This window comes from Lonchura striata, chromosome 1 (assembly GCF_050655825.1).
Source record: "Lonchura striata isolate lonStrDom1 chromosome 1, ASM5065582v1, whole genome shotgun sequence".
Lineage (NCBI taxonomy): Eukaryota > Metazoa > Chordata > Aves > Passeriformes > Estrildidae > Lonchura > Lonchura striata.
The window spans coordinates 19994972-20020748 of record NC_140703.1 but is presented as its reverse complement, the minus strand read 5'-3'; the positions used below and the strand labels follow the sequence as shown (position 1 = coordinate 20020748).

Genomic DNA, 25777 nt, shown 5'->3' with positions numbered 1-25777 from the left:
CTCACCCCAACCCTACCCTATCCCTCCATCCTATCCCTCTTCCTTCCCTCCCCAACTGGGCTTCCCCGTGCCCCCTCTCCCTGCTCCCCTTTCCCCCACCCCGGCTCCTCCTGCCGCCTTTCCATGATACCTTCTGCCCTCCACACGTTCCGCCTCCTTCCCCAAACCTGCTTTCAGTCCTTCTTTCCTCCACCCTGCCTTCCCCCCAGCCCCCTCCCCGGCTGTCCTGCACACCCCGACCTCTCCCCACCTGCCCCCTGTCCGTGTCCCCTTCCCCTCGACTGCCGCTCTGCTCCCCTATTCTCGTTCCCCATTCCCTGCTCTCCTTCTTTCCCCGCAGCCGCGGGGCTCGGGGCGCTGGAGAATAAAGCCCAGAGGGCCGGAGCCCGGCGCCCCCCGCCCTCGCTGGGGTCCCCAGACGGGGCCGGACCCACTCTCCGTGTCCCCCCATTCTGGTCCAACACATCGCCCGACACTGCCGGGGCTCCAGCTTTCCCAACATCAGAGTGGGAGTAACATAAGTGTCCGGCAAGAAGCGAGGATTGCATTTTCAGGGCTGCTCCTACATCTCTGCCATACATTAACACTCATTGCCACGAGGTGTTTTCAGTCCCAAGGCAGTCCTTGAGCTGGGATCCCAGAGTGATTGGCACAAGCACCAGTTGTGCAATTCTCTTTCAGAGGGCGCTGCAGTACTGTGAAGCAAAGTAGTGGGTCAGAGTTCTGAGCTGGTTTAAAAGGCACCACTGACATGGCTGACAGAACAAACTCCTCGGAGTATTTCTGGTCTTACGAATATTACTGGGATTACAAAGATCCAATCCCAGTAGATGGAAGCAAGTTGAAGGTTAATAAATGTAAGTATTGTGGAGTAGTAGGTGCTAATCTTGCACAGGGAAAATGTTGCATACCTTGTCTCACTGACCTGGTTTTATTTCCTTGCAATAGAGTCTATGCCAGTTGCCTGGTTTGTGTGAATGGGTGTTTGCCTTCAGGCTGGAAAATTACGAACAAACACTCTGGGCTTTATCTTGCAGTATTTGCAGCTATAAGACTGCTGACACTAATTCTTGTTTACGAGGACAGATTTTTTTTTTTAGTCATTTGCTAATGACTTGCGAATCTGTAGTGTGGGGTGCTAGTTACCTGTGTACTGCTGTCACCAAAGTTCACTGAAAGAGCAGAGGTTTTCATAAAAATACTGTGTTTTCATCTTGGGACAAGGCTGACATTGCAACTGGTAAACATTCAGACTTTTAGTAAAGGAAATGTGTGTTTCCACTAGACAGGAACAATAAGCTGCAAGCATATTCTTTGTCCTTTCCTCCTTTGATTTAGTGCTGCTGAACTAATAAAGTAATAGTGTCCATTATTGTGCAAATGCTTTGCTGCTGTGGAAACTGATTCTGCTGAGCTTTGCAGTTTATTTCCAAAGGACATGAAGTAGCATTCACCCATCTTGCCTTGCCATTGCTCCTTCCATTTCACACCTTGCTTTGCACAGTGAAACAGCAGTATCTTTTTATGGCTACTTGTATTGTCAAATGATTTTGGTTTTTCTAATGTAACTGTTCTGGTTAGGTTTTGCTAAAATTAAATGACAAGCTGCGTCCCAGCAGATTAACCGAGGGTGATGTGCGGACTGACAAAGACCAAGGGAGAGCAGGCAGGGTGTGTTGGAGTCACTTGGGCTGCAGGCAGTGCTTTCCCTTGATTTCTGTCAAGCCTCTGCCTGTGGTTGTATCTTCAGTTCGTTAACAAAGTTACAGGCTTTACTAATTGCTCTTTAGTTTACTGAAGATGACTGCAACTGTTCAGATGTGCATTCAGAGACTAACATGGTTTTTCCCAAGGTTATCACAGTGAAATTATTATATATTCCAGGAAAATGTGATGGCCTTTCAGAATATCTTCACGTCTCTCTCACTAACAATCCAACAAACTGCCTTTCTGATGGTGAAGGTTGAATTCTGTGGTAGGAGCTGCTTGTCCTGCGCTTGCTCGGACAGCAGTAGGAAAAAAAAGAGCAGAAACTTATTCTGCACCACCTCTAGAAAAGTTCTTCTGTGCATTCAGATCAGCCAAGGGTTTATTGCCTCCAAACTTAGAGCACTTAAAGAAAGTGGTGTGATTATCCACATCCTTCCCTACAGAAAATCTTGCTCTCTAACGTTGTAGAGCAACATTTGGTGCTGTTGGGACCAGGCAAATTATGAGCAGCTCCTCTGATTCTCTCAATTTTAAAGTTAGGACAGATTATTACCCCCAAATTCCAGTGGGGAAACCCCAAACTGCTAAGCTAAGCTAGATGTAAGTCTCTGGCATGTGGCTGGCAGAGCAAAACCCAAAAATCAGGAATAAACCTTTCCCGTTTTCTCCTTAATAACATTTTTCTACCATTTGGATCACCTGGTGAGTAACCAGAGGTGGCATTTGTGTTGTGGCACTTCCCTCCCTGGCAATTGATAGGGTATTTTATTTCAGCTGCCTGTTTTCTTGAAATTTGTAGAAACTGTGCTTCTGAGACAAGATGCTCTCCCTCCGTTAAATTTAATTTAAATTTGTTAACAGTTCTGTGGAGGAAATTACCCCATATGTGCCTAAGAGTGATCTCCTCAGCCTTATTTCCATTAAAAAGCAGGGTAAACTGATCTCATATTGACTTTTTAGTCCCACTTATTCTGACACACCCCCCCCCCCCCCACCAAAGAAGTAGAGAAGTCTGCCACCTTTCAGGCATTTTTATACTCCAAGAAGATGAAAATAGACATTTTCAAAATGTCCCTGGCCAAAGGAAGAATAAAATAAGCTGCCGTCCCCACTGATATTTTTCAGTAGCCCAGCTTAAACTACTGTTTCTGATAAGGGTACAGCTGGGCCAGCTCTAGTTTTGGGTTTAAAAGGAGCTGGGCTCATTTTCTTAATCTCTTTGTGGTTTTGATGCCAACACATACTGAACTTTTTCACAAAGAAGCACTCAATCAAACATGCGGACCTGTTTCAAAGAACACAATGTTTTCTGTACTTTCAGAGGGAAGATTTATTTTATCTTGGTCAGTATTGGTCTCTGGAGTCAGTGACCCTTCTTTTTCCACCTCATCTGAAGTGAGCCACCGGCTGGGAATCCAGGGCAGAGCACCCAAACTTCCCAAGGCCACCACGAGCACCACAGTGACACCAGGAAAGAGCATTTTTGAAACAGTGGCCAAAGGTGCTGTGGGAATGGGAGCGGATCCGTCCCCTCCCTCAGTGAGCCCAAGGCTCAGGCAATAAAATTGGCACAGCACTGAAGCCTCCATGAAAGAGCAGCTGCCTTTGCTCCCCCAGCCACCTCACACTCCCACTAAACCAGCTGTGGACACACTTTGGCACTGCCAGCCCTCTTGTTCCTGAAATAAACCATGTGCTCCTGGCAAAGCAGGCAGCATCTTGCCCTCTTCCATGGTGGCTGCAGGGGCACTGCAGCTGAACAGGGCAAGGGGCACATTCTCTTCCACTGCACTGATGTGCTGGGAGGGGCACAGACACTTTGCAACAAACTCCCCTTGCTATTTCTCTTGGTATAAACTGCTCTCAAAGCTGGAATTCCCTTCCTGAGGGCCTCTCCTCAAAAGCTCCTGCAGGATTAGGCAGTAACCACTCAGGCTTCCTGCACGGTGGTTGTGTAAAAGGAGCCACGTTCTAATATCTGCACAGGTCCAGTCACCAGGACATTCTCTGGAGGCTTTCCCCAGCCCCTCCCTCATCCCTGCTGCCATACCCTGTTAGGAGGCTCCCAAGACCTTTAACAAATTGGCACTTGGAGTCCTCTCTCTGAAAGGAGAAATGTAATGGATCAAACGGCACACCTTTACTAGAGATGATAAACCATCTTGCTGTGCTTTATTTCTGCCATGCAGAATGCACGTGACAGAATTACTCTGCTGTGCCCACAGACTCCATCGTCATTGACTTTTAGGTTGGCCTTGCTGCGTTTGTGACATTTCTTTTCATTATTTTGCTGTGTATGTCCTGCTCCGGATCAAAGCCAGCAAAGTATAACCAGAGATGAAGTAAGCGAAAAAATAACCTGTAGGAAACATTCACTGCCTCCAGTGGCCCAGCAATGACACATAACGTTTGTAACTGCACAGAGGGGAAACTTCTTCTGTCAGTATTTGGTCAGAGTGTCTCTTGACCCACTGCTTCTCCTTATCTGATCAGAAAACTCAGCTCAGCAGGCTGGGTAGACATTCAGGATTAGGTCACAAACAAGCAGAGGGAAACAGCAGTCAAAGGGAGCACTAATATTCTCATTTATTGCCACCCTAGGGCCTCTGGCATACTCACAAAAGGTAACAAAAACAATTTAAAAAGGCAGTTTACCCCCCCAAATAAACCACAAAGCAGGAGTTGGACTAACAACACACAGACATGGAAATGGAAGTGAAATTGCAGGGCAAGAGGCATGTTGACAAAAATTTTCTGTTCCTAAAAAACTGGCAGGAGAAGACTGTGTACTTGAAAATTGCAGAGTACTTGCAAGACTTAAACAAAGTATTCATTTTTAAAGCTTTTTTCATTTTTTCATCATGTTACTGAGCAAAATACTTGGCTTAAAAATACACATATTTATCCCTCGTGTATTCAATTTTAGCCATCAAAGGAGCCATTGTGAACAAGGCAGGTCTAGAAATGTTTACTGTGAGAAAACAATTTTACAATTGAAAAAAATTTCACTCAGTACTGTGAGAAAACAATTTTAGGACTGAAGAAACTATTAAACCCAGTCACACACAAAACTTGTCCTTTTTGGTTGAGTTCTCTTTGTTTTTTAAGCCCCATTTCAATTCCACTTCTCCCAATTCCAGCACCGAAACCCAGTGGAGTGCTTGAAAGGAGCCACTAGTGTAAACTTGCACCCTCTTCCCTGTCATCCTCTCTGTTGTGTCCCCCACCCACTGCCCTTGGCATGACAATCATCCAATATCTCTGTGGAAACCTCACGTTTCTTTTCTTATGATAATCCCAATACAATCACCCAACAAATGCATGCTCACATCCCGATAGGGGCTGGAAACTTTTACCTTCATTGTTTCTCTGCTCATCCATCTCTGTCAAGCCCAGGGAGATGCAGGACTCCCTGTGCTCTCCCAGCTCACCCATGGCGTGGTGAGAGGAGGCAGCTTCTCTGGGCACCCTGTGCCAGGACCTGTCTGTGGAGTTGTGTTTTTATGTTTTATTGTATTTTCATTCTCTAATGGTTCATTCCTGTGTATCCCCCCGTATTCCCTTTGGTTTCTCCTGCCTTAGCTCACGTGTCCATCACCCTAAACCTGATGAGTCGTTCCCCTCCCCCCTCCCAGGTGCGTTGTCTGTCACTCGGCGTACCTTCCCATCTATCTGGAAGCTTCCACAGAGGGCGTCGGGTGATTGGACAAGGGCCTGGAGTCCTTCCCTTGGTCCTCCCTAACTGGATCCCTTGTCTGTCTATCCTTGAGAGAGCTACTCCCATGTTCTTCCCTATTGGCTGGTTGGATTTCCCTTCCCTCCCTTTAAATGTTACTGTTTCAGAGCACTCTGTACCTCTCTTCTGCAGGAGCTGTTCATGTTTGGTTGGCGTGTGAGGCTCTCCCTCACAGTCTGAATAAATTTGGATTAATCCCCAGGAGCGTGATGCCTTGTTACTGCTGCTGGGATCAGCTGCCTTTTGACCCACAAAGGCACTCCCTAAAGCCTGCAAGGGTCCAGTGGGGAGTGCCTCTCGCTGTCCGTCCACCCACCCCTGGTGGAGCTAGCCAGGGCTGGTTGGAGGTCATCTACAGCAGAGTGGGGATGAGATGTGGCACTGTCCATTCTCACAGCCAGGAATTCCTTCCCAATATCCCATCCAGCCCTGCCCTCTGGCAGTGGGAAGCCATTCCCTGTGTCCTGTCCCTCCATACCTTGTCCCCAGTCCCTCTCCAGCTCTCCTGGAGCCCCTTCAGGCCCTGGAGGGGGCTCTGAGCTCTCCCTGGATCCTTCTCCTCTCCAGGTGAGCACCTGCAGCTCTCCCAGCCTGGCTCCAGAGTAGAGGGTCTCTACCCTTCAGAGCACCTCCATGGCCTCCTCTGCACTTGTTCCAACAGCTCCACATACTGCTTGTGCTGGAGACCAGGTCTGGGGCAGCTCTGCAGGTGGGGTCTCACCTGACTGGGAGAGAGAGGCAGAATCCCCCCCATTCCCCTACCTCTTTTGATGCAGCGTTGATGCAATTTTGGCTGTGCATGACACCCATCTCTTCCCCCACTGCACAACACCAAGGGTTAACACCTGGCAAGGGCCCTCTGCCCTCTGGAGCAGAGTCCTTTGTTCTTACCTGCACATCTGCACACAAACCAGGTGCTGCCACAGTGCCTTCCAAAGGCCAGTGCAACAGCTCTCTCTACTTAGGCCACAGTGGAATCCTGAGACACTGAGGTCCTGGACTGGAATCCATGATCCGATTGCAGCACACACTTCTCTGCAATACTGAGTGATTTGGTGCCAGCTTTGATGGGTGACTTCAGGAGAGCGGGGAAGACTGATGCCTGTACAAGCCCTGCATGAGGTGTCCATGTCCCAGTCCTTCTTGTCAGCACTGCACGATCCCACAGAAATAACACAAAAGGTCTGGAACACAGGACCACTGATTTCAAACCCATCTGCCTGCTGAGGCAGCTGATGATCACACTGCTGTGATGCAGAGCATTAACATTTGCTTCAATTATATGTATTAACATCCAAAATTACACAGAAAAATATGGGTTTGTGGCCAGAGACGGTTCCTGGCTAAGGCTCAATTTTCACACAGTGGAAAGAGGACGGGGCCAGCTCCTTCCAGGTGTCCAATGCATTTCACTGGAGGCTGTGCGTTCCTGATAGCCATGCACAACACAATTCTTCTGGTTATCACCTTCCTACCAGACGGTGTAATGTTGGAGAGAAACCCAAGCTGGATGCCCAGAGAGTTGGAAGATCTGCATGTCTCATCCCTCATCCCTGTTTCTTGTTCTCAGAGATGCTCAGTCCAGGGTCCTGGGGCTCCCTGCCGGCTCCAGACAGATCTCTTACCATAAGGAACTCCATTCAGTATTTGGATGTGGTGCATGAGCACCCTTATACTAAATTACAGATATGCAGCTGCCTTCATCCTTCCAATCACACCTCCCTCAGAAAATGATACCAAATATTGCCACTGCACTTGTTTTTGTCCAAACCCACAGAGTCAGGAATTGGCTTTCCTGTCCTTTGAAAGACTTTTTCAGTTGTGTCTTATCTCAGCTCCAGTTCTGTGATTTTGCCTGGGCTGAGGTCAGTCGCAGCACTGCCTGAGAGTGACCTGCCCTGACCAGGTGGGTCTCTGGGTACTGGGGCACTATAACTCTTCCAGCCTCCTCTCTGCTGTTCCAGGGGTGCTTAACAGCTAACAGAGCTGGCCAGAGCTCTCTTCAGACAGTCCCCAGGTCCCTGGGATGCATGTTCTCCAGCTGATTTTAAAATATGGATAGCTGGCTGGTGGTATTTGGCTGCTTGATAGACAGGAAAGAAAACATCCTCTTTTGGTAAGAATTATTTTTTTGTCTTCCTTCTGTCAAACAAAGAGGAACAATGTCTTGAATACACCTGCAGCATAGAAAGAAAATTCCAAACCTGCCTGCCTGTGCTGGGCCTGCTGCTGAGACATATGCACAAACAGTCTTTTTGGTTCTTCAAAAAGATAAAAATGCCTGTAATAAACATTACATAAGTAATTTTGTCTCTCAAACTGTTCAAGAAAAGGGAAATTGGAACTTTAATGTTCCACTGAGAGATGTTGAATCAAATCTTCCCCGAGTTTGAACCCAGTAATAAAATACGGATTTTTTTGACCAAGGTAGGTCTATATGAGAACAGCTCAGGAGGCTCTCACAGCTCACAGTGATGAGGACAGAACACAGAAAAACGTTAAAGGTGAAGTGTTAGTCCCCTGAATTAATGTCCTGATGGAGCCAATTTTTTTTGCAAAGAGACATAACAGTTTCTTCCCCTTGTTTCTGAGTCTCTGTGTCACCCTCTAACTCATAATCTGCACTAGTGCGGATCAATCTGATATGGGTAAGCAACATATCCAGCTCCTGTGCTCCAAGCCACATGTCTCAAATGTAAATGGCAGTCATGAATACAGAAACAGCTGCGGAAGAAAGAGGAGAGAAAAATCAGAACAGATATGTTTCTATTTCCCCACAGGATTACCAAGCCAAGCTGCTTGGTACCTCCAGGACTATGCTTTAAAAGAGTCCCCTAACTCTTTTCCTAGCTGGAAAATATGGAGTGGCTTTGTGCATGCAAAGCCAATGATCCTATTCACAAGAAGGAAGAAACCAGTTTCCTGTTAAATAAAGCAGCTGGAAATCTGACATGTCAGATGCTCCCACTGACCAGTAATAGGGAACAGCATCCGGGCCCATGTGAAGCTGGGGTTTTGCAGACTGTTCCCCCTCTGTCATGGTTTGACACTGGCACAATGCCAGTGCCCCCATGAAAATGTGATCCCTACCTTGAATGCTGTGAAGTGGAATCTAGAATAGAGCAAAGCAGGCCCAAGCTTAATAACAGGAAAAAAAACTTTATTAAACTACCACTACAAAAGAAAAGAGAAAACTAAAGAAGGGAAAAAAAACCACACAAAGATCCAAATGAAAACCTTGCAAAACATTCCTCCCCCCCCACCACCCAACTCCAACAAACCACAGTGAGACACAATCTGGACCCCAATCAGGTTTCCACCCTCCAAACAACCGATACTCAGTCCATCGAGGGAACAGAGTCTCTCCTGTGCCACAGACCCCCCAAGAAACACAGCTTCACATCCTGTGTTTCCATGTCACACATGGCACCGCCCGGAGAAAAAGTTTGCCATGGTGACCCTTCTCCTTTCCATGCACAGTGCTCTCACCACCAATGCATGGATGGTCACTGCCTTTAGGATTTTTCCTTTCAAGGATGCCCTGCCAAGAGGGGAGAAAACAACAGTTCAGTTTTTCATTGTTTGGGACCACAGTCCCCCCCATTTTCCCCTGGGGCCGAGGGTTCAAGAACAGAGATCTTCTTCTCTTCTCTTTCCTTTCCAGGACAGGGGGACGCCACCACAAACCCCCTGACCTTTTCTCTGTTCACTCCACTTTTGTCTTTTTCTCAGCTGAAGCAGGTCTCTTGACTCACTGGCATCCTCCCAAAACACAGTCCCTCTTGACGGAGAAGATTTGGTTCAGGTTGTGGCTAACACAGAAAAGTCCAGCCAAAAGCCACTCCTTGTCCCCCTCCCATCCAGAATTCCTCCTTCCAACATCCCATCCCAGGGTCCAAGGTGTCCCTCTTCCTCTCTTTCAAACCGAGGAGGGGAAAGGAAAATTCACACAGCTTTCATTTCTCAAGGAAGGGTTAAAAGTCCGAACTCCCAGGATGGCTCGATGCCCGGACATCCAGCAACTCCCACACAACTGGGCACCTTGCAGCAGCTCCCCCCGCTCCTCCTTCCTTGCGGCTTTCTCTCTCCCTCTCGGGAGAGGAACTCTGGTGGGGGGGAAATGGAGACATCCCAGATTTCTTCCACCCTTCCATCTGCAGGGGCCAGCCCGATTCCAGTCCTTTCACCACCCTTGGGGCTTTCGGCCTACCTTTCTCAGGCCATGGGCTTCCCCTCCCCCACCCAGCTCGTGGCTGGGGGGGGAAGGTCTGTACTGCACGCTGACCGGAACCAAAGAGAGCGAGTTCCCCTGGGAATTCTGCTTTCAACCCCTCTGTGTTCTCAGAGGCGTGTCTACTTTCAATTGGTCAATATCTAAATTGACCTCTTCCTTCCGGAAAAAATTATCTTTCCGTGTCAAACCACGACACCCTCTTGCTTTTATATTTCTTTTACACCTTTTATTCCATTTTAGTCCCTGAATGGGAAGTTTCTTAGAGGCAGTGGGAGTGTTGTAGTGACAGAAAACCTCACAGTGGGACCACGCTCTGTGCTGCCCGCCCCTGCCCCCATCCCGCCAAAAACACAGCTTCTGCCTAATGACTTTAGGTCATTTGAAACCCTGCTTGGTATCATTTGAGGTCATGATTTGGATTATCTCAGGTCAATGGGGTCATTTGAGGTCACATTTGGGGTTATGTCAGGTCATTGGGGTCATTTGAGGTCACATTTGGGGTTACTTCAGGTCATTGGGGTCATTTGAGGTCACAGGGGTTACTTGAGGTAATTTGAGAATTTTTTGGTTTTTCCAGGGATTACTTCAGGTTGTTTGAGACCCTGCTCAGGGTCGCTTGAGGTCACATTCAGGGTTAATTCAGGTAATTTGAATACTTTAAAATTTATTTTATAATTTAAGGGTTTTTTTAGAAAATCTTTACTTGAGTTAGCTTGGGATGACTTGAACAGGAACCTCAGCCTGCAGAGACTCTGCCTCTGCACTCTGCTGTCCATAACACCCAGCCAGGACTGCAGGACAGCAGACAGGACAGCTGGACACCGATGGCCACAGCACACTTGGCTCAGGGTCTCCAAAGCCCTGGAGGTTTGGACTTCTCAGCTGGAGGAAAAGGATGGGAGACCTCAGCTCTTGGTAGCCATTAGCAATAATCTCTGGTGATCAATGGGCTCATGTGAATTGCCATTGTCTGCTTTACTTTCCGGATTTCTGCCACACCTCTTGTGGGGAGCAGACATATAAAAGTCGGGAGGGATTGGTTCAAATCTTCTTCCAATGTTCCAACGTTGTTAAAAAGGTAGTGATAACTAGGGTGTGTGAAGAGCAAATGAGAGGCAAGGAGGCCCTGAGAGAAGAAAGTGTGCTACAAACAGTCTTAGGGCTGAGGGGATGGGTGTTCACATCTTTGCAATGGGTCTGGCTCTCCCTGCTGGCTTTGGGCAGCAGGTTTGATACCGGCCCTGGCAGCCCAGCCCCTGAGAGAGACAAGGCTCTGCAGGCAGCTGAAGCGCTGAGCTTTGGGGGAAGATATCCCCCCTTCGAGGGGAATGTGGGCTAGGTGGTTTGGGAAGGCTGCACCTTCCCGGCACCTCGGCCAACATGGGCGGCACACAGCTGGAGTTTGGGGTAACAGGAGGTGGTGCCCTCCCAAACCTCAGGAGAGCAAACCCTGTGAGCTCAAATAAAGTCGCAGGACTCCTCTGCCTCCTGTTAAAATAAATAAACTAAAAAAAATATCTCTGGCGTTTGTGGCTTTTTCTGACAAGTTTATTTCAAATACACAGCAAGATATCAGCTGGACACATTTGTTTCCAAAGTCCTGCAATCACCAAACACCAAAGCATATAAAACCACCAGGATATTACACCAGAGATTTAACCACAGTATTTAATCAGCTCTTTCCAAGCAGCCCATGGAGGCTGAAGTCTGTGCCTGGGGCTGTGGGCACAGAACACCAGGGCAGCTTCCCCCCTGCCCTCCTCCAGGAGAGCAGAGCTGAAGCACACAGCAACCTGACACAAGGTTTTGGCCCTGCCTGGCAAACAGCAGCCACAGCCAGGCCTTTCCTGCCAGAGCAAAGGGCAGTCATTCCCACCCTGCTTCCAGGAGTGCAGAGGTGGTTCCTTCCTGAGAAGCCTCGCTGCATTGCTCCTGTTCCTGAGCATCCTCGCCTGACCTATCTCATGGAAGGACAGTTCAGCCATCCCGAGAAGCTCCAAGAATCCCCCTGGACTCTCAGGGTCACTGGGCATGGGGTCTGGCTGGATATAGCCCAGCAGGAGCCGGAGATTTTCCAGAGCAGGTGCAGCCCTGGGCATGGGGATGTGGCCCAGCTCCTCCATCAGTCCCCTCCAGCCAAACTTCTCCTGTGACCCTCAGAAAACTCATCAACAGCAGCAGTTCAGTTGCAAAGTTCAGCTGCAGGGTTTTCTGCTGAAGTCTTTACAGCTTCCTTTTCCTGTTCCTGCTCCCAGACTGCAGCTCCCAAGTCAGCTCAGAGCATCTGAACAGGGCAAAGGAAGAGTGGAAACTCCATATCCCTTAGCAGGCACAAAGGCACCCATTCAGTGCCAAATGCTTTCCTTGCATACAGAGTTGCAGTTCTGCTCAGCAGGAGGAGGCAACTCCCAGTTCCCTCTCCCGCAGATCAGCTCTTGAGACAGCTGTTCTTGCACCAAACTCTGAAGTGTTAGTGCCACACAATCTTAAATACATTCCTGTGAACCTCAAATGCTCCAGCACATCACCAGAAATTGCCATTTGAGCCACTCAACCCCCTGGATGTGCCATCCCAGCCTGGCTCTACCCTTGGAATCAGGGCTGGGTTCCAAGCCCACGCATGAGTACAGGGTTGTCTGAGCTCCTCTTTTGATCTGCTGGTAAAAGAGAGAAATGGGGAAATATGCAGTCATCCGGTGCTAATGTCAGACATAAAAAGCTCAGGTTTCCTTTGAAATTGATATTAAATGCTCAAATAAAACAGTTTTATCTTTCTACTCTTTGAAAATAAAGTTACCAGTGAAAATGGCACACCCAGTTCCAATTTGCTTCCTAGATGAGTCCACTGATAATGGAAACATTCAGGATCCTCTAATTAATGTTACAGAAAACTGTACTTAATTACTTCTTAAGCACTTACATCTACATAAAGTTGCATTACACTGAATATATCATCATTTAAATCCCTCACATACACATAAATATGTATCAGATTTGCATTGCAAATGTCTCCATCTTCTGATTTGTTAATCACAAATGTCATATCTAAATTACTCCAAAGTGTGCAGTTCTGGCTTACTCACCAAATAGTTCCATATTAAACCAAATATGCATTATAGGATAAAAATCACAATAAAATAGGAGGTGGAGTTCCTCAGGGTAATGGAAATCATTACCAAAGTCACTAGAATGATTCCACTGAAATCAGCTGTCAGTGACAGCTGCCGTGACAGACTTCCTAAGACAACAGAAAAAAAAATATGGTTTAGTGCTAGAAAAACCTATTTATGACTGTTTTCTTCAATTTCCATCTAGAATTAATAAGTGCTGATTTGACTGCTTGAGTGATGAGCTGGAGACATTAAACCAGTCCTGTGGGGCCTTGAAAATTCCCGCTGCAAGAGCTGAGCTGGTTGCCTTCAATGCAAATGCCCCTGAGTTCATATATGTAATGAATTTCTGTGAAGCACAGCACTGTCTCATCTAAGATCATCTGAAGCCAAGTTAATAAAATGCTTCTTTAATTAAATGCAGCTTTCCGTGTTCTTTTTCAAATGGAGCAGTCGGATGAATAGACAGAGACATTGCTCTCCTCAGCCCAGACAGTCATCACAGCCCTTTCTCAGCACCAGCCAGAGCAGAGGGTCAGGCTGAGCCCTGTGCCATGAAACTGTCCCTTAAATGCTGTCATCCATCACTGCTGGCTAAAGAACCAGAAAAACCCTTCTGAACTGGGCCTTCTTTGGGCACTGATCAATGCTATGGAGTCAATCACAGACTCCAAGGTTTTTGGCTGGGAACTTTTAAAATTCCCAGCTGCAAGTGCTGCTGAATCCTGCAGGACAGACAGGATCAGGCTGCTCTGGCTGCATTCCCAAGGCAGCCTGGCAAGCCCAGAGCAGCTGAAGCAACGTCTGGGCTTGGCTTTTTGGGCATGCTGGGAACTGTGGGTAGCAGCTCTCTGCTCTGAGGGGCAGGTGGGGACTGCCTGTGCATTCCCTGGCCTGGGAATTACACTTAGTATGAGCACCAGGGCTTCTTGGGCACGGTCTGTGCCGAGCTTTCCAGAGGAGGAGGCGCTGCCTGCAGGGCAGGAGGAGTCTCAGAGGATGAGGGGTGGCAAGCAGCAGGGAAGCCAGCACTGTCATGGAAAATCTGGGGAAATTATTCAAAATTTGTTCCATGAACCATGTTCCATGCCCTGCAGAGGAGATGAGGAAGATACACCAGCCCCACAAACATCAGAGAAATCCATGGAGAGTCCCAGAGGCCTCTGTTGGGGTAGCACAAACATCTCCATGACAGCACTGGAAGCTGGAGGCTTCTCTGTTCACTGAGCCCTGCTGCCAGGTCCAGGCTTCTCCCAGAGCACTTCTTAGGGACACTCCACTCCCCAGGGAAATGCCCTGCTCCCTTTGCACCTCAGGGGCCTGGGCAGGGCACTGGGGTGTGGCACAGCACCTTCTTCCAGCCAAACACAGGCTGCTCATCTTCCTTGAGAGCCTTGTGACTGCTGCTGTCCCCACACCATTCCTCACTCCCAGAGAAATGGGGACTGTGCTCTAAGCAAACAGCTGTGTGAGAACAGTTCCTGCCAGGCATTACAGAGTAGAGATCCAAGCCAACAGTGAACAGCAAAGTGACAAAATTACCCCTCCATTACACCTGGAGGTAAATGAAGAAGTCAGTCAGCACGCGTCAAGTAGGAAGATCACAGGACACCCCTGGATCCCTGGAAGTGTCCAAAGCCAGGCTGGAGCCACCTGGGATGGCGGAAGGTTTCTGTGCCACTGGCAATTAGATGATCCTTAAGGTCCTGTGAAGCCCTCAGCTCTTGCTGACCACGGGCAGCAGCTACACGTAGGCATGGATGCCCAGGGCCGGCCTCTCCGCCTGGGGCAGCCCTGCCCGGGCCAACCGGGGGTGGCTGTGCCTGGCAGCCGTGCCAGCCCGGCACCAGCAGTGGCAGTACATGGCCCCCGCGGCCAGCAGCAGGGCAGCGCTACCCCAGCCCACGTACAGGGCAGCGCCCAGCTCCCGCTTCAGCGGCACAGGCACCTCGGGGTCGTAGAAGTCACGGATGATGCTGCCCCCGGTCCAGGAGACCGGGATCAGCACCAGGGTGCCCGTGAGCAGGAAGGCAGCCCCGGCGGCCAGGATGAAGATGCTGACGGCCCGGGGCCCATGCGTGCCGCGCCGGGTGTACTTGACCCCCGCGATGGCCGTGAGGAAGGCCACGACGGCCAGCCCCGCGGCCAGGCACATGAGGGCCCGGAAGGCCTCCAGCAGCGGCGGCAGCGCCAGCACCGAGTCATAGAGCTTGCACTGCAGCCTGATGCCCAGCTGGCTGATGCAGTCCATCCACAGCCCCTCCCAGATGGTCTCGAACACCACGATGTTGCCATCCACGTAGGCGGACACCCTCCACTGGGGCATGGCCGTGGCTGCCAGGGTGCCCACCATGCCCACGCCGCCGAAAATCAGCCCAGTGATCTGCAGCATGCAGCAAGCCATGCCACCCCCAGTCCTGCTCCAGCTCTGCCCGGGGTGGCCAAAGCCACCTACTCACAAGTCACAGGCAGCAAGAGAGGGAAGGTCTCCTCCAGTGGCTCCCTCACGCGGCAGACTCAGTTTCTGGGGAGAGGCTGGCTCCAACCCGGAGTTCTGACAGGTGGAGATCCATTCCTGCCTGCTCCAAAGCCCTGCTATTTATTGGCCTTGCAATCCCCCCTGACTGCAGCCCATCAAGCCGGGCAGGTTTGCAGCCAATGGCAGCCTGGGAGAGGTGGGGCAGGGCTGATTTCACTGCTGTTCACAGGGCGGCTGAAGTGCTGCTGCAATTAAGCAAGTGGCACGGATTCAATTAAAGGTGCCTAATTGCAGGGCTAACAATTTTTTAACTGCAAGGTTGCAGCTCTGTTGAAATCCAGTACAGAAAGCCTGAACTTACATCCACTGAATTGTTTAAAATGGGTCATTACGGTTGTTCTTACAACAAAAGCTGAGCTTGAGGCTTGAGTGGGGCTTATTTTTGAAGTGCTGTAGCCCTGGGAAAACAGCTGATTGTTATTTTCCTTTAAATCAAGCCAACAGGTACTTGGTGTAGCCCTTCTTGTAGATTTCTCATTTTGAACAAATACAAAAGCCTAATCAGGATGTTAGACAGGTACAGGAAAGTCAAGTATTCCAGCCAACATCAAAGCTTTGCCCTTGCAGCTCCAAAATTCACCAGGGCAACAAAGCAAAGAAGTGGCTGAGCTTCATAGCTGCTGCTTTTGAACCCAGGAGCAGAGGCACAGCTGGGAGCTAATCCTCCAGGAGAATCAGAAGGAAAGTGTTGTCATCGTGTGCCACACCAAGAGTCTCAGGTGACACTGGGGGCTGAAGGCCATGCTCTGGTGTGGAAAGGATGTGCAGGGTGTATAAGGCACAGCTCCAGAGTGCCACCCAGCCTGCCCAGATCCCTGCAAGCCTGGGCAAAGCCCTTCCAGAGGCTGCTGTGCCAACTGCTGCTGCACTCTGGCTCTGGCTGCTTTCTTCTCCTACCTTGAGACAAGGCTGGACCAGGACAACTCACAGCTGCTAGAGAAGTTGATGTGCTGCTGCTTACTCCAGCTCTTTGAACCAGTTAAAAAATACAAGTTAAAAAAAATCGGCCCACCAAAGACAATAAAGGCCCCTAGAAGTGCTGTGGAAGAAAGGCTGTTCTGGGGTTTTTTGTTTGTGTGTTTGGAAAATAGCAGACCTTGCCTTTGATGGTATTAATTTAATTACAGCTTTAGGTACCTACACAACATGATCAAAGCCAGATCTAAAGCCATGAAAAGGAAACTGTTCACCCAAGCCATCCAGAGCCCAGTTACTTCTTGGAAGGAAGGAGGAAGAAAGTGCCAGATAATGTAAATTATTCTGTATGATGTTACATTTCCACGTGGAAAATGTTCCCAAGGGATCTGGGCAACTCAGCTTTGAGTCTACAACCAGGAATCTGGAAAGTAAAAGATGTCCTCAGCTGAGGTGTGAAACACAGAAATAAATGCATCACCAGGTTTGTACTTACAGGAAGAGGAGTTTTAATTCACTCTTCCACAGACAGAAGAGAAGAACCCTGTGATGCAGGAATTTGATGGACTTCGTTCCGTGCCCCAAAGGAGGAGATGAAGTCAGAGATGGGTCTGAAAGAAACTCCCTTAGAAGAGCCCTGCACACAGGCCTGTGCTATTACACTGGAGCACAGCCTCCATCCATCTTGCTGGACTTCCTTTACTTCTGAATTAGCTAAACTGGTTTTTATTTTTCTTATTTTAACTCCAGAGCCAGAAATCAATTTATGATGGAAAATCTCTCTTAAAACCAGCATTTAAATGTCTTTTTTTTTTTAAGCAGGAAAACTTTTTGTACAACTTTTGCAGGCAGGCAGCTCCTGAAGGTGAGCACAGCTGGAGCCCAGACCATGCCTAATGCCCTGAATCCATTCTCCTGGCTGCCTTATCTGTCAGGGCTGCTGGGAAATAATTCTCCCTTGGATGCTCTGGGAGGGTCAGCAGCTGAGGCCATGCGGAAAATCACCAGGGCATGGCTGCAGAGAAGATGAAAACTACTCCGAGAAATAGGATTAAAATGCAGCAATACACCCAGGAAGTGCCAAATGGCTGGGTGGGGTTCCTCTTTAGCAGGAATTGGAGCCTTTGGTGGGTGAGACCCTGTGCAGGGAGTCAGCAGGAGAGGGGGACACCCAGGTGACACTGCTCTGGGTCCAGGGTACACCCAGGTGACACTGCAGCAGAGGGAAACCTCCAAATGGAATCTGAAGGCAAATTTCAGGAGCTTAAAGGAGCTTTACAGCTTTCAAAACTTTACAGGAGACAGGCTGGGATAAAACCCAAAACCACTATGAATATCTGGGACCTGGAAAACCTCCTGAACCTCCCCCAAATACCAGTGAGTCCCTGACTTTGCTAAGCTGAGGAAAAAATGTAAACACAGGTAAATCCTGTGTTTGGGTCAGCCTGGAGGGGCTCTTACAGCCCTGTGCCCCCCAGAGAACTGCAGCTCCTTTTGGAGGCTCTCAGAACAAGGGGCTTGGCTGGCTGAGGCATTTCCAGACCCCCCTGAGCAGCACCTCTCTCTCACAGCACAAGCCACACAAGTGCTCCCAGGGTGGGCACCACAGATACCAAGGATTTGGGGTCAGATTTAAGGAGGAATTGAAAGGAAATCCCTGCTCACACATGACTAGAATTGGGATGCCTTCTCACCATGCATCATCCCCCTGCTGTGCTATTTGAATGCTTCCCTGCCTCAGGAGGACAAGACCAGTTCTTATGCAAACATGTCCACCCCAAAATCTGTCTTCAAAGAAGAGAATGGCAGCACTGTTGGAGCACATAGCCTTTACACCTCACGTCTCCCTGGATCTCTCTCAGATTTACATCTACTCTTCCCTTCAAATCAGGCTGTTCATTTGAATCTCTCCCCAGGGCACCACCTTCTACTCCCTCTCTGGCTCTTCAAGTGCTGATGCCCCTTGGAAAGGAAGAAGTGGAGCATCCCCAGCCCACAGGACTAACAGACCCTGTCAATGAGCCTCAGTATTTAATCAGTTATAGGCACCAATAATGTCAACACTGAATTGCCTCCCCTAAAGCAGGATTAATCCCCCTTTGAATAACCTCTTTACCTTTCATTTCACAGTGCTTATCCACACACATGCACCTAGAGAGGAAGCAAGAGGCTCTAATCCAGGACAAATGTGCAGCCACAATGCCCAGAGCTCATTCTGTGCTTGCAGCAGCAGCAGCAGAGAGGTTGTGCTGCAGCCTAATGAGCTGAGCTGGAGGCTCAGGAGCACTCCTGGAGCAGGCAGATATGGAGATCTATCAAAGGCACACTGCAAATCAGTTCTTACCTGGCTTCCAGTGATCTCCAGCTCCCCAGAGCCTGGCAGGGGCAGCCCAGCAGGCTGGGGCTCTGTGGGCTCCCTTCATCCCTGCCCTGGGCAGGGATGGACCCTGCTCTGCCAGCAGTCCCTGCTGGAAGGGCACAGGGAGCTGTGAGCCTTTGGTAGGAAGCACCTCTGAGTGGCACCAGGTCCTTCCTGCCCATGACTCTCACTCCCCAGAGTCTCCTGCTGGGTTAACCACGCTGGTTTCAGCTCCTTGCAAGGCTGCTCAAGGAAAGCACGCTCCACTCCCACGGCTCCATCCATCCCTTCCTGTGGTACTTGCATTGACTGCTGCAAGACCCTGCTGGTGAAACAAAAGGTGGTCTCAACTCTGTTTTTACTCCAGGAGAAAATGGCCTGAAGCAAACAAAGGCCTTTTTATTTGTGCTACCTTTAATATTGCAGCCTGCTCTTCTGGTATGTTTGTAAGGTTAAAAGATGACCTCCTCCCCCCTCTCTTCAAGGTGAGAGGAGTGTTCGGAAGGATGGATAAATATAATTATTCATAAATAATACAGCCAGGATGAGAATAGTCCTCCCTGCTGGCCGGACAATGCTCTTGCCTATAGATGGGTCCAGGGGTCAAGTGGACTGTTCCATCTCACCCCAATGTATGGTTCACCCTGCACCTGTAACCCTCCCCTGAAACATCAAGTGCCTGTAACCCCATTGGCTCAAGCCTTGTTCTAGCCCACCTTGAAGCCCCGGATAAGGGGCCCCCAAGGGGCCGGACATCCTCTTGGAACTTCCCCTCTCTTGGATCTTCCCCCCTCTTAGGACCTCCACCCTCTCCCAGAGCATCCTCTTGTCTCTTCCCTCCTCCATCCCCTCAAGCCTTGCCACGTGCTGCATCTGGCAGCTCGAAGCAGGACCTTTCTCCATCCCTAATAAACCTTATATCCCAAGAGCAGCCTGCAGAGATCTCTCGTCTCCATTCACCTAAACCGTCCTGGAGCACAGCGCTCCCTACAGAGGAGCACCTGCTGTGCTTATAGAAGGATTTCCCAGCTCACCTGGGGCACTCTAGCTCCAGTTTTGAGACCCCTGCCTGACGCTGGGATTGTAAGAACTCACAGTTTATTTTCAGTCACCTCTTGAAGCACACCCGAAATCCCCAGCCTGACAGAGCTTCCAGGCTCTGGGTGCTGCCATACCTGCTGGACACCGAGGAACCTGCTTGGAGAGTAATGAAACCTCACAGTAATCAAATATTAAACACTCCTCCGAGTAGTTCATGCACTAGACCGCTTCAGGCTTTTACAGGGAATTTGTCACCTCCCCACCTGCACAGAGGGAGCAGGACAAGCTGGCAGAAACAGGAGCTGCCAGAAAACTGCTGTCTTACTCTGCTGATTACAGACAGCACCTGCAAGAGTGTTTGGGGGCTTCTGATGGCACTGAGCTCTTGGAAAGGCAGCCAATTCCCAGGGCAGCAGTGCTTGCTTTGGTGCATGCCAGCAGCTGGGTGGAGCACGGGGGAGCTGCTTTATTTGGGTGCTTTCATGGTGAGGAAGAGAAGGGAGATTGTGGCAGCCATGGCCTAAAGACAGGTGAGAGGCAAGGTTTGGAGAAAGAGGTGATAGCTTTTGTTTTACCTGATGCTCTTAGAAACAGGGTTTTAGGCTCAGACTCCCAAGGTCGTTTCTGGAACTCAGCATACCCCTAAACTAAAGCTCCCCAGTAGCCAAGCAGAGCTGGGAACTAAACTCAAGTAGGTCTAAAACCATGAAGAGAAGGGGTTTTTTTCATCTTTCCTAGTCATGATTTGGACACTTCCCTGTCCGGTCCAGTCCCCCTCTTACAAGCCCATATCCTGAATATAATTACATTGTTCATTCCCACCTCCAAAATAAACCTCCACAAAGTGAGCTCCGGCTCTTCTACCCCAGCCTGTGCACCCTGTGCCACCCCAGATCCCAGCTCAGAGACCAAAGCAGGAGGCTTTTGTAGGAGGCAAGGAGTTTTTCTCTCAGGACCCATCCCCAGTGCCATGAGCGCTCCAAGGATGCCTCCCTGAAATTTGGCCCTGTGTTCCTGCACAGGGACAACCCACAGCCTGTCAGGGCACAAACATGTGGCACCACAGTCCTGAGGGCACCCAGCTCCTCCTCAGGGACAAGGCAGGGCTGTTCCTAGCCAGGCAAAATGGGAATTCCTCTGCCCATGGCCCAGCAGCAGCTGCTTCATCCCAGGTGTGAAATGCACAGGCACAGTACTTCAGGAGAAGGAGGAATGTCTAATAACTGTTTATCCCAAAGATGTGCTGGGAGTTTGGGGGCTGGAAGTGAGGGAAGGGAAAGGAAAGAAGATGGCAAACAGCCTGGTGTGTGCAGCCTGACTTAAAACCAAGGATTTTTTTTCTCAGGAAAGCTGGTTATGTTGAAGAGGAGCAGGGCTCACATTGCAGGCAGAAGGTGTAATTGAAGGATCATTAGAATGAGAGGAGCTGCATCTCTGTACAAGGCCATTGCCAATGAGGTGAGAGTGCCTGGAGCAGCCAGGGAGAACAGCTCCTCTGATCCTGATCACATTGTTCTTCATTAATTACACTGTACACCTTAGGGATGCACATGTAGACGAGGCTTAACAATTCCTCAGGAAGTAAATGGAAAGTGCAATAAAATTCAGTGTGGATGTAGCAAAAAATAAGTTCAGGTTTTGTTTGGTGTCATTTTCTAGAAAATAAAATTTGATAAAATCCAATTCATTTGGACCTTATTAAAGCACCTGGCATGGCAGTGGGAAGGAACAGAGACCCTGGGGGGATGGTAGAAAGGAACAAGAATGTAAAGCGCAGGCAGAACCCACAAGCCAGTGAAACAACAAAAGGCTGTACTGGCAGGATGTCTTGGTTTGAAAAGACAGGAGTCTGTGAAGGAAGGCAAAAGCCTCCTGTGAAATGGAAAAGGTAAATCCCCTCCCTCAAAATTACCACAATTTCAAAATTAAAAGGCTCTCAGGCAAAGATATTGGAATGGGAATAACAGGTCTTTACTAGGAAAAAGCTAAATAAGAATTTTTAAAAAATGTAATTATTACAAACAAAACTAGTGATAGAGTCAGAACCCTGACATCCTGAGGAGTCAGGGTGTTGGTAATAGTCCAGTTAAATGGTGGCTGCTCCTCCTGGAGGGGCAGATGAAATGCTGCTGGAGCGGGGATCTGTAGAAGGGTGGAGTTTTCTCTGAAGGTCTGGTGATGGAGTAGTTGGGCCTGGTCGTACTCTGGGGATCCAGCGGGGAAGAAAACTGCTCCTCTGGGAATCCAGCAGGGAAGAAGTTGCTTCTCTGGGAATCCAGCAAAAAGGCTGCCCTGGTGTCCAAAAAATGCTGATTTTATGCAGGTAGGGCTGCTTGGCTCCTCCCTCTGGGTGGAGCATCTCACAATAGGATGATGTAACTTTACCAGTCATGCAGTGAGTCATTCAATGGCCCATTAACAGAAGATATCTCCCCGGAGGGAGACATTGTTCTTGGAAGAGATAAGAAAACTGCCCAACCTCCAACAGATGGCAATAGAATACATGCTTATCTTACAAGCCAGGACAGAGAAGAACCATCACATTCCTATTTCCAGACATTGACTTCTGCTGCTGGTGGAGACAAGGATTTCCCTGGGGTATTGTCCTCCTCCCCTCAGGAATCCAACAACAAATGAGGAAGTGCAGCAAGGAAATCCACTTCAGACTCCCCTTTGGGGGATGTGTTGTCCCTGTCTGAGCCCCACAGCCCTGCATAATGGAGTGCAGGGTGTCCCACACATCCTGGGAAGGGCTCTCCTGGCTCTGAGAACCATTTACCTGGGCTGTGATCACCTGAGGGAGCGTGCTCCAAGTGCTCTCCAGCAGGGAGGCTTCCCTGGCATGCTCTGGGCAGGTTCCCTGGCATGCTCTGGGCAGCTTCCCCCTGGGATGCTCTGTGTGGGTTTAGGGCAGCAAAGCTGAAAAAGGAGGAGAAGCAGCCAAAACCAGCCTGAGGGGGTAAATGAGTTTGGGGATGAATGTAAAGGAGGGTGACACAGAGGAAAGGACTGGAGGGGGAGGAAAGGACTTGAGCAGGAGAGGCTCCAGAAGTCAGGGAAAGCTTTCTGAGAAGGGAATCATGGAGCTGCCTCGGCTGCAGTGAGGAGATTTAGTTCAAGCTTCCTGAAAACCCTTTCTAATGAAAATGATTCCTACGGGCTGGGATAGATTTCCAAGGATGCTGCGTAACAGCCAGCTCTGGAGGTTTTGTTGCAGGAACAGCTCTCAGGAACAGCTGGGGTGTATTTATCCGTGGATAATGTGGATGTTCTAGAGCTCTAGAATGGAATTGGAACTTTTGGGATGGGGGACGGGGCAGAGCCCCTTGGTTTCAGCTATGGAAGCAACACTGCTTATTCCCCACATCATTTCTCTTGTCCCTAAGCGGGGGGAAAAGGGTTTCACATCACAAACTTCCAACAAAATACTTAAAACAGTCAGTCAGACTTATTCAGAACAGGAATGTTGTGCTCCATTAGACACCACAAATTAAATTATGCTCCCAGTTCAGTCAAAGGCAAAATTCTATTGATTTCTGTGGGTCTGGAGTTACACTTCATTAATTGGTTGCAAAATTCTATTAAAATATTGCTTCTATTGATTGGTTTGGGTCATTCAATTTAAATCAATTTGTCTGGAATTACTCATTTTTTACTAGACTTTGTTTCTTTACACAATCTTAATGGGAATTATATAATTTAGCCTGTTTTAATGGGAACTGTGAGCAAATACTATGGTTGTTTATGTTCCTATAAACTATACTGGTGTGAGTGGGTCTCAGCAAAAATCTTGAGCTCATCTTACAAAAGACCCCTGTACAAAAAAAATGTTAAATTATAATAAATAAAATTTATATATACACCACAAGAGTCCTGTGGCAAGCAACCAGCCCAGTGTCTGTGCAATGCTGGAAAAGAAATGCTTTGAGCCAGGAGTTTGCTGCCTCTGGAAGAAGGCTGTGAGTGAGTTTGACCTAAATGGGCTACAAATAAAATATTCACTTTCCCTGAAAGGAGGATAATTAGGATGTACATAGAGAGCTGTGTTTATTCTCTGAAATAAGGGATATTTTTTTCATGTATTTCAGCTTACCTGCCTCTGCTGGATAAACTCTGCAGGCAACCCTCCATTAAGCCTACAGTAAATCAATCCTTTAGTGAATGCTTTTCTTTTAAACCATTATTATCTTGTCTTTATTCCTTTATTGTTATCCCTTCTTTCCCAGGCAGAAAAAATAAAAACCCTCAGCTGCTTAACTCCTCTCTTCACTGCAACAGGCCAGAATTTCATACCCTGGTGTCATCTCAAGCCCTTTATTACTGTTTGTGATACAAAATGCACCCCAAAGCAAAAGCAGAGCCTCAAAAGCTCTTCCAAAGTGCTACCAAAATAGCCCAAGTTACTCTCAAAATAACCCAAGTTATTCTCCAAATAAGCCAAGTTACTTTCAAAATATCACCAAAATAACACAAGCACTGCCAAAATAACACAAGGCACTACCAAAATAAGCCAAGACACTACCAAAATAACTCAAGGCACTGCCAAAATAACACAAGCACTGCCAAAATGACATTACTCAGAACCCACTGGGGTGGCTGAGCCCCAAGCCACAGCAGAGAGCAGCAAGAAGACAAAGCAGGTTCTCATTTCTTTTTGCCAGACCCTGAGTCCCTCTTGAAGAGCTGGAAGCAGCCAGAACCACTTGGGATAAGTGTCCCTTCTGAGGCAAATGCTCTGCATTGGAACAATTCTTTAAAAAATAGTAATAAAAAGCCCCAAGCCTGCCCTTAACTGTGGCTGTGTTCATGCTGAGGGATGGAAAACCCTGGTGCAGTCCCTGGGGTGTACTGAAATCAGGAATATTCCGCCTCAGCTCAGAGGCAAAGTTCCAGGGGAGGACAGAGCCAGCTCACTCTGCTCCCAAAACCACTTTTGTTCTGATGCTTTGAGGATAGCACTGCAGAACCAGGGTCCAGGGACAAAGCAAACCTGCAGGATAGTAACCCCAAACCTGAAACAATTCTGCAGGGGACAAGCAAAACTGCAGAACACCAAAAAAGGAGACAGAAATCTGCCAATACCTGTGTGTATATATATGCATATAAATATATATGTAAATAAATATATATATATATATATATATATACACCTCTAGACATTCCTTTTGCTGCACATGGAGCTGTGGGAACAGGCAGGATTCCAGAGATACCCATGTGCTCAAAGGATTGCACATTCAGCTCCTCAGGATGGAATTTAAGCCGTGTAACAAAGAGTTTTTCTATGCAGAAATCAGCAATTTGCCTGTCATGGGAGTGCAGTGGGAAGCAGGAGTGCCCCAAGACCTGAAAGAGCTATACCTGCACAAATACTTCAGAAAAACACCACTTCTATTTAGGAAAACAAAACAAAATCCCTTTAGATTTATGGCAAGAAGGTGAACTGTCCATTGAAGTGTTCCTGTCTTTCTTTTTTTATTTCCTGGAAAATGCCAGGTGAAGATATTTGTGAAAAGCAGAACAACAGATACCATGGGTAAAAACCTAAGAAAAAAACCCACAAACAGACAGAGAACAGTAGATCCTTTTTACAAATTCTTATAGCTATGAATGCATGCATGAAATATTCAGCCTAATCTCTGAATGTGCCCTAACATGGGAAATAAAAACCCAGACATAAACTAGGATACTTTTGTGGCAAAATTGAACTCCATATGTTGAGAGAAAACCTAAGTTGCTACACGGTAAAAGAACAGTTTAGGGTATAAGTACCCAGATATTGAAATACAAGCCTGCTGCTATTCATCTGAACTTTCTTGCCTCTAGTTTTGCCCTTGCCATTTCTCTCTCCAAAAGCAGAAAGTAAATGCACAAGTGCTAAATGTGCCAGCTCGCTGGCATATCAGGGATAGAGAAGGGATAAAAGTCCCATTTACTGGGAAGATTTTATGCTCCCCAAGAGTGTCTGTGTGTGTAAAACCATGGGCAGGGGGGGAGGCAAAGATCCTACAAATCTTTCCACATTCAGTTTGTCTTTCATATCCACTGATTTACCCAACATCTGCAGCTGGCTGCTGCCCATAAAAATATGGAAAATGGGAAGGCAGGGGACCTCTCCTTCTGCTTGTGGCCCTTG

At 48.4% G+C, this 25777-nt stretch overlaps 1 protein-coding gene and 1 long non-coding RNA gene across 2 annotated transcripts; one reads left to right on the top strand and one right to left on the bottom strand.

Annotated features, from left to right (window-relative positions):
* Positions 1 to 95: 95 nt before the first annotated feature.
* LOC116184011 (uncharacterized) lies at positions 96 to 5647 on the top strand. Its single transcript, XR_004148729.2, has 2 exons — positions 96 to 857; positions 5346 to 5647. It is a non-coding gene; the product is annotated as an uncharacterized LOC116184011 (long non-coding RNA).
* A 2942-nt stretch (positions 5648 to 8589) lies between these two features.
* Positions 8590 to 20659, bottom strand: LOC110481494 (claudin-8). The gene has a single exon (XM_085567611.1). The coding sequence runs from the start codon at positions 15192 to 15194 to the stop codon at positions 14535 to 14537; it is 660 nt and encodes a 219-aa protein (XP_085423737.1). The 5' UTR covers positions 15195 to 20659; the 3' UTR covers positions 8590 to 14534.
* Between the last annotated feature and the right edge of the window lie 5118 nt (positions 20660 to 25777).